General features: G+C 37.6%; 1 protein-coding gene and 1 non-coding gene across 2 annotated transcripts; both read right to left on the reverse strand.

The window, feature by feature from the left end:
- Positions 1-5,528: 5,528 nt before the first annotated feature.
- On the reverse strand, positions 5,529-6,203 carry LOC141690474 (uncharacterized). The gene has a single exon (XM_074495269.1). It carries the CDS (start codon positions 6,201-6,203, stop codon positions 5,529-5,531), a length of 675 nt encoding a protein of 224 aa, XP_074351370.1.
- Positions 6,204-8,349: 2,146 nt separating this feature from the next.
- Positions 8,350-8,456, reverse strand: LOC141694953 (small nucleolar RNA R71). The gene has a single exon (XR_012564231.1). It is a non-coding gene; the product is annotated as a small nucleolar RNA R71 (small nucleolar RNA).
- Positions 8,457-9,013: the final 557 nt, after the last annotated feature.

Raw genomic sequence — 9,013 nt, forward strand, 5'->3', positions numbered from 1 at the left:
TGGCTTGGAATTAGAAGCTTAAACTTATAGGAAGTATGTAACTTGACTAGGAGGAGCTAGGATAATTACCTTGGAAAATAACAAGTGGAGGAGCTTGGACTTCCCATTTCTTAAGAAACCACCCGAGAGCATGAGGAAGAAGAAGAGAGAATTTTGTGTTTTGTTTGATGAAAATGAAATGATTTGCTTGGTTGGTTGATTTTTGTTGTTTGCTTTAGTGAATTACCTAGTTGCCCTTGGTTTTGTGTGGTTAATATTCCACCACATCTCCTCCTTCCCTATGTCATGCTTACATCACATTGCTATGTCATCCTCCCTTCCTTGTCCTCTTCTCATTGGTTGGGTGACATCACTTCCTCTAATCCCTTTGCTTAACTTCCTAATTGTTTGCCTAATGACCGCTGATCTGTTATACGGTTCGCTTAACTTTCGTTTTCATTTATCGTTTGAAGGATCATACCCGGGATCTTATTACTTAGGTTCCCTTAACCTTTCTCAATACATTGTATTCCTTTTATGATCCTCTCTTATAATCCTTTAATTTAAATCCTTTTTATCCTGTTACCTTATACTCAATTCTCTCCGTATCTAGTGGATTTCCGGGAAAAATCAAAGTGTTCGGAATTGGATTCTGACGATCTTTACATACACTTATATCCCATATAAAGTACTAATAAAATCTCAGAATATCCATATCAGAACCCCTACATAGTGTGGCATGAAAAGTTTTCTCGTTCAGCAAAAACACTATTCATAAGGGTTTCAAAAGTTCTCAAAAATTGGGGTTATTACAGGTGTTTGAAAAAGGAATGTGGCAGCCTGTTAAGTAGGAATTTGAGAACAAAGAAGCATTACCATTTACATGCAAATGTGAAGATATTCAAAGATGCTGAAATAGAGTAGTGAAGCAGCATGGAATTAGACTAGATATGTTTTGTTTTATTATCTTGTCTTATTGTCATGTAAACTTGGTGATATATAAACCAAGTGTAGCAAGTAGAACAATTAACTAAGCAAGCTTATTTTTCAGAGAAACATATCAAGCTATATTATGTAAGCATTTCTCTGTAGTTTAGTTGTTCAAACTTGTAAGCAGCTGTGAGCTATTCAAAGATTCATAGAGTTCTCAATTTAATAAATATATCTCTGGTGGATACTTTCAAATCCACCAGAAAGTTTTAAAAGCTTTTGTTTTTATTACTTAGTGTTTTGATTTCTATCACTCTTTTATTCCGCAACATTGCTAATCAAACATTGTTATATTTATCAAGTTAGAACATTCTTTAAATTTAAAAAAGTATCCAAATTTACATTCAACCTCCCTTCTGTAATTCTTGTTGTATTATTAGGGAATAACAAGGCTAATCGCCATTAAAGATTTGAGGTAGGAGTTTAATGATTTTGCCACCAAGGTGCAGTCTATTGAGCATAATATACATTCTAAAGCTGAAAAGGTTGTCTATTAACAGATTATGAGGACAAGGGTGGATACTATGTTGGAATACCATGGAAGAGAATGGAAGTTTTGGGACGTGCTCGAGACTGTGAAGATTTATAATAAAGATTATCCTGACGATGTTTTCCCTTTCGACGAATTCGACATTCTAGCTGATGATGTGGAGATGAAATCCCCCAAAGACGACAATACTGACGAGGAGTGACTTGATGTTTACACATGTCATCCTTTCATATTTTATTTTCATTCGAAACAAAATATTGTGACAGGGTCATCAACCCCTGTATTTGTAGTAACATTTTTGACTCGATAAATTGGTAGGCATGACAATCATAAAAGCAATCTTAACTGTACAACGACAAAGTACATTAAAGTAAACATTATGTAACACATAAACCATAAGGAAAAGCATGCATAGTAAGGATAATTTATGCAAGCATGTAGCACATAATGCGAGGTAATGAAGAAAAATAATTTTATCAAATGATAAGTCATATCTAAAAGCATAGAACAAAATTCACGAACGACTACAGCTATGTCCTTACGACTTATTCTCAAAAGGTCTTAAGAATTGAAATAACAAAAGGGATTTGAAAACTTTACACGTCATAAAGTTTCAAGTGTAAAACATTCCAACTCCTTGGTAATTGAGTGTCATCCAAGCTAGACAATTGGTAAGTTCCACGTCCAACGACTGCATCTATGAGGTAGGGACCTTCCCAAGTGTTAGCAATCTTTCATGTTATCGCATCCATGGTGTTCTGGAACATCTTCCTCAATACCAAGTCACCAACATGGAATGTTCTCAGATGAACATGTTTGTTGTAAGTGTTGGAAACCCTTTGTTGATAGGACACCATACTTATCCTTTCCATTTCTCAAAGCTCACCCAATGTTTCTATGTCATGTGCCAATTCCTTGTCATTCATATTCGTCGTCAACCACCCATATCTGGAAGTGGGCATCATAACCTCAGTTGGTAAGACATCTTCAATTCCATAAATAAAGGTAATTCTTTGGGATAGTCCCGTCTTACCATAATACCCAAGGTCATTCTTCAGCCCATTTCCCTTTGCATGTTATCAGCATCCTCTTAAGGTTGTTGATTATGATATTATTACTTGATTCAGTATGCCCATTATCCCGAGGGTATCTTGGTGTCGACTTAATTAAATTTATGTTCCATCATTTGCAAAATGCTTCTATATTGTCATTATGAATTGTGATCCATTTTCACAAACGATCTCATATGGTATAGCAAACTTGCATAAGATATTCCTCTTAATGAACAAGATCACTTTTTTTGACGTGACTTGCTTAAATGCCTCTGCTTTAATCCATTTAGAAAAGTAACATGTCATGGCTAACATGAAGACTCTCTGTCCAGGTGCATGTGACATCTTTCCCACAATGTCTATTCCCTATTTCATGAAGGGCCAAGAAGGAATGGACATGTTCAGGTGCTCAGATGGTTGATATATCACGGGAGCATGTCTTTGACAAGTGTCACATTTTTTGATGTACTCCAAGGAATCTTTCCTTAATGTTGGCCATTAATAACCCAAGCGTAATATCTTTAGTGAGAGGTTTCTCTCATTGGTGTGATTTCCACATTCTCCTTCATGTGCATCTCTCATAACCATGTCAACCTCGTACTTTTTAAAACATCTTTGAAGTAGTCCTGTAGATAAATTTTTGAACAACACATTGTCCATAATAGTAAATCTTGACGTTTTCATTCTGAGAATTCTGGCTTCATTGCTGTTACTAGGTTGAGTTCGATGTTGCAAGTAGTCTTTGCATACTTGAATTCAATTGTCCATAACTTCATCTCCATTGATGTCTTGTGGATTGAGGACCAACACCTCTACTTCATGAGCTAACTTTCAATGATAGGCTTCATGATATGTACAACTGGAATGTTTTCCACATTAAAGCATTTGAAAACATACCCAAGCCCAACTAGTGCATCAGCTTCAATATTGCTCTCACTTGATACATGTTGTATGTTGAATGTATCAAAACAGTTTATCAATTTCTTAGTGACATCTAGGTACATAATCATCTTGGGATCTTTGGCTTCATAAGAGCCATTGACATGATTGACAATCAATAGTGAGTCACAATTTACGTCGATGTGTCTAACCTTCATATCTTTGGCAGTCGTCATTCCCAAAATTAATGTTTCGTACTCAGCCATGTTATTAGTAGCTTTGAAATCATAACATTTTGAATATGCTATTATATCCCCCTGTGGCGATTTTAGTACAAGCTCTAAGCCTGTTCCATTTATGTTTGAAGCCCCATCAACGTATAATGTCCATGATTTGATGTCTGCTCTCGAAACAACTTATTGAAACTCCTCTTCATCTGTTATCATTTGGATGGGACTAAAATCAGCCATAAAGTCAGCTAAAGCTTGCAATTTTTTGACAGTTAAAGTTTCATATACGATGTCATATGTGCTTAGACGGATGGCCCATTTAGCCATCCTTCCCATCAATTCGGGCTTAGTAAAAATAGTCCTCAAAGGAAAATTTGTCATGTCATGTATTTTATGACACTCGAAATAATGTCTTAACTTCGTAGAAGTCATAGTCAATGCAAGTAGTAGTTTTTCAAGTTATGTGTAGTTTGTCTTTACATCCACTAGGATTTTGCTAACATAATAAACAAGTGACTGTACACCTTCATCCTCCTTGACAAGTACTACACTCACAACGTGATCTGTGACAGACAGGTAAACATAAAGATCTTCTCCTTGAGATGGTTTAGATAAGATTGAAGGAGTGGAAAGGTAAGTATTCAAGTGCATCTTCATGTTTGCCCATCCACTCGAACCCTTTTATTCTTTTTTAAGACTTCATAGTAGAGCTTGCACCTATCTGAGGATCGAGAAATAAATATATTCAAGGCTACTACTCTCCCCGTCAGTTTCTGGACATCTTTCACATTAGATGGACTTTTCAATTCAAAGATTGCTTTAGTTTGTTCAGGGATAGCTTCAATTCCCCTCCTTGTCACCATGTGTCCAAGAAATTTTCCAGAGGATACACTAAAGTTACATTTAGGCGGGTTAAGCTTCAAGTTGTACGATCTTAATATGTCAAATACTTCATGTAAATCGCGGACATGATTCTCAACGTTCACCGACTTGACCACCATGTCATCTATGTAGAATTTCATTGTTTGGCCTATTTGGTCTTTGAACATCTTGTTGACAAGTCCCTGAAATATTGCATCAGCATTAAGTAATCCAAAAGGCATGGCTAGATAGTAGTATATCCCCTGTCAGTGATGAACATTGTTTTCTGACAATCAAACGTCTTCATTTTTATTTGATTGAAACCACTTGACGTATCTAAGAATGTGAGTAACTCATATCCAGCAGTCGAGTCCACCATGGCATCAATATGGGGTAATGGATATGGATCTTTGTGACAGGCTTTTTGTTCAAGTATGTATAATCAAACAAAATCCTCCATTTTTTATTCTTCCTCTATATTATAACAACATTGGCCAACCATTCAGGATAATCTACTTCCTTGATCATCCCAACCTTCAAGAGCCTGTCCACTTCATCATTGATTATCTTGTTTCTTTCCGATGCAAACTTTCTTTTTTCTGTTGTACAAGATTGTAAGTTGGATCAATATTTAGCTTGTGTATTATCATTTTAGGATCAATACTTTTGATGTCATCATGTTCTCATGCAAATGCGTCTATTCTGGTTGTCAAGAACTCCACCAAGTTTACTCTCACCTCTTATCCTATCAAAATTTTTTTGCCCCTGTCTTCAAGTCAATCTCATCTAACTTCTCAGGTCCTGTTATTGTGGCTATAGGTGCTTCATTCCCGTTGTGTTGGATAGCTGGATTCAAACATGTCTTATAGCATTCTCGTGTTGTATTTTGATCTCCTCGATTTTTTTTGCACCCCAGGGTGTTGGGAATTTTAACACTTGATGATATGTCGGCGGGACAGCTTTCAAATTATGAATCTAAGGTCTTCCCATAATAATGTTATATATGGAATCAACATCAATTATGCTAAAATTCTACAAGAGATTAACTTATTGTGCATATGTAGGCAATGTGATTTCCCCCATCGTGCGCTTAGTCTTTTCACTAAATCCCACCAATGTTGTCATCTTCTTAATCATGTCACTTTCTCCCAAACCCGTTTGCTTTGGCGTGCTCAACATCATGATATTGGAAGCACTCCCGTTGTCCACCAAAATCCTTCTGATCAAGCAATTTCCCACTAGAAATGAGATGACAAGACCGTCCTGTTTTGGTTCTTGAATACTCCCATTATTTGATTCGACAAACGTTAAGGTTGGTAAATCGTTACTATTGACTTCTGCTTGAGCAACTCGTATGTCTGTCTCCCTAGCCACTCTTGTAGTATGCGAATATTTCAATCCACACACTTCAGAACCTCCTACAATGAAAGTAATCACTTTATGGTATGGTGGAGGTGGTGGCTGTCTCATTGGTGTCTTATCATCTCTATTTGGTGATCTTTCTCTTTTGACATGTACGGTCTTATTACCTGTCATGAACTCAGTTAAGTAGCCCTTCTTGATCAAGAAATATAACTCCTTTTGCAAAGCTACACAATTATAGGCTTTGTGTCCATAATTTCCATGGTAATCACATGATAGCTTGGAGTCTGGATTCGCCTTGGATTTGTTACTTTTCGTTGGCCACTTGGCAATATCTCTTAGCTTTGTGAACTCTTTCATCAAGGCTGGTGGTGTTATTGAGAAATGTTGAGTGGCATTTATGACACTTATTTATGCTCTAATAAGCTTTGAGTTGGTGTATTTGTACTCAAGTTATGTGTGTTTTAATGTATTTTCAAGTGTTTTTGCATTTCAGGCATTACTTTGAGAATCAGGTGAATTAACATTGTTTAGATGCTAATATGGTGTTTAGGATGTGTTGGAATAAAAGCTTTAAAGATTGGCTCGAAGCTTCTAGGAATAAAGAAGGAAAAAATAAAGTTTTTTTGGCAGAAGGTCGGCACGCCCGCGCTGATGCTGCGCGCGGCCGCGCCAGGGAACAGAAAGTCAGCGCGCCCGCACTAGTGAAGCGCGCGCCCGCGCTGGGTCGGGAGTTAAAAATCCTGATTTTTGTGCAATTTGAATTCTGGACTCTTGGGGTGCATGGACTTCTATATAAACATAACTTAGGTCATTTTTCAAGATATAATTGAGAGTTTTGAAGACATCAAGGAGGGAGAAGACGACAAGAGATCTTTTGGCACAATTCAACAAAGGCGAAGACGATCTAGTTTATTCTTGTGAATCTTTGTTTTGAGTTGTAATTGGGATGCTTGTTTCTTGTTTGTTTGAACCTATATTCTTGTGTGTACTTTGGTTTATTTATTCATAGAAAGACTATGTTTGCCATATCATGTTTTCATTGGAACCCGCGTTGGCGATGAGTTCGATTATGGGCTAATCATTATCGCAGGGTTCTAGCGAATTTATTTATGGATTTCTTTAGTTAAATTGTTTGATGCCTTAGTGTGTGGTGATTGTATGATATCCTAGTTATGGTTGTGCTTATTCGTCTTATGAGCATTGCGAACTTATAAGATAGTGTGTTAATTCTTAATGAAGCGAAAGTGAATTTAAGGATTTAGAACTTGCCATGCTAGCATAGGTTCATGTATTGTTATGCATGAATTGTAGGTAATTTTACCCATCTTACTTGCCCTATGTAATCAAGATAGATAACTTGTGCGTAAACCGTTATGTTGTCAAATTCTATAGACATATAGGGTCTCAATATAATTGGTGCCTATTTAGCTTCTATCTCTTTTGTGGATGTCTGGTAGAATGGTACTCGTACAATGAAATTTGGTGTTTATCAGTTCCGTGTTGTCTGATTAGTCTCATCACCATTGCATGCTAAGGTTGAGAATAAAAAAGCTATTGAATGAAGTACTTAATGAAGTTAGAATCCCATGTTGTCATATATATTAATCCAGTCTATTTTATTCTCGTAGTATAATAATTAGTTAATTCATAGTTATAATCAACCCCAATTTGTTATAGTATTAGCATTGAGTAATAACCATACATTGTTGCGTAGGTGCGTAATTTAAATAGTTAACCAATACAGTCTCTGTGGGATCGAATCTGATTTATATCTTATACTACTTGCGAACTCGTATACTTGCGTATAATATTACCGCGTGTTTAGCGACTAACAAGTTTTTGGCGTCGCTGTCGGGGACTGCAGTGTTAATTACTAGTTTATGTGCTTTCCATCAGTGGTCGTTAAAGTTCATTGACTTGGACATTTTTACTTATTTCTTTCCTTGTTTTATTTCAGGTGATCTAGCGAGGGTGTATGCATACGCGTTCGCGTACTCGCAAGAGAACACTTGATAAAGCCGAGGAAGAACTTGTGGTAATTCGTAGGGAAGTTTTTGAGGAAGAAAAGAAGGTAGAAAAAGAAGAGAAAGTTGAAGAGCCAATTGTAGTAGCTATGGGTTATCAAGCAGAGAATCTGAAGGCTTTGATGGACTATTTTAAGCCTAGGATTAATGACATTCAGTCTAGCATCATTAGACCAGCCATCGTGGCTAACACTTTTGAGATCAAGTCAAGCACGATCCAGATGATACAGAACTCAGTTCAGTTTGGGGGTTCTCTTACCGGAGACCCCAACATGCACATCAGGGATTTCAGCGAGATTTGCGACACTTTCAAGTTTAATGGTGTGATTAAAGATGCTATCAAGCTGCGACTCTTCCCGTTCTCTTTGAGGGACAAAGCTAAGTGCTGGTTACACTCTCTACCCGCAGGGTCTATCATAACTTGGGAAGATCTTGCTCAAAAGTTTCTCACTAAATTTTTTCCCATGGCGAAGACCGCAGCAATTAGGAATGCTCTTACCCAGTTCGCGCAGCAAACTGGAGAATCTCTGTGTGAGGCTTGGGATCAACATAAGGAGATGCTAAGGAAGTGCCCACACCATAGCATGCCTGATTGGATGATTATCAACTATTTCTACAATGGATTGGGTCCTACTTCTAGGCCCATGCTTGATGCAGCATCAGGAGGAGGCTTGTGGGCTAAGAGCTACGATGAAGCTTATGAACGTATTGAACTGATGGCTGCTAATGAGTACCATAATCCTACCCATAGGTTGACTCAGGGAAAAGTTGCAAGAATTCTGGAGTTGGATGCAGCAAATGATATCGCTGCCCAACTTAAGGCGTTGATAATGAAGGTGGACACTTTGGCTAATTATGGAGTTAATCAAATCACTAGTGTATGTGAGCTTTGTGATGGTGCCCATGAGACTGATCAGTGCGCAATTTCTAATGAATCAGCTCAGTTCGTGAGCAACTTCCAGCGATTGCAGCCAACTGTGCGAGCCACCTATTATCCAAACAAGTGCAATCATCCTAATTTCAGTTGGAGCAATGCTAAGAATGCGGTTCAACAGCCTTATCAGCAGTATCCAGCTAAGCAGTACAACCCCCCTGGTTTTCACCAACCGCAGTATGCACCCAAACAACAACTCCAGCTGTAGC

Source organism: Apium graveolens, chromosome 10 (assembly GCF_009905375.1).
Source record: "Apium graveolens cultivar Ventura chromosome 10, ASM990537v1, whole genome shotgun sequence".
Taxonomy (NCBI): domain Eukaryota; kingdom Viridiplantae; phylum Streptophyta; class Magnoliopsida; order Apiales; family Apiaceae; genus Apium; species Apium graveolens.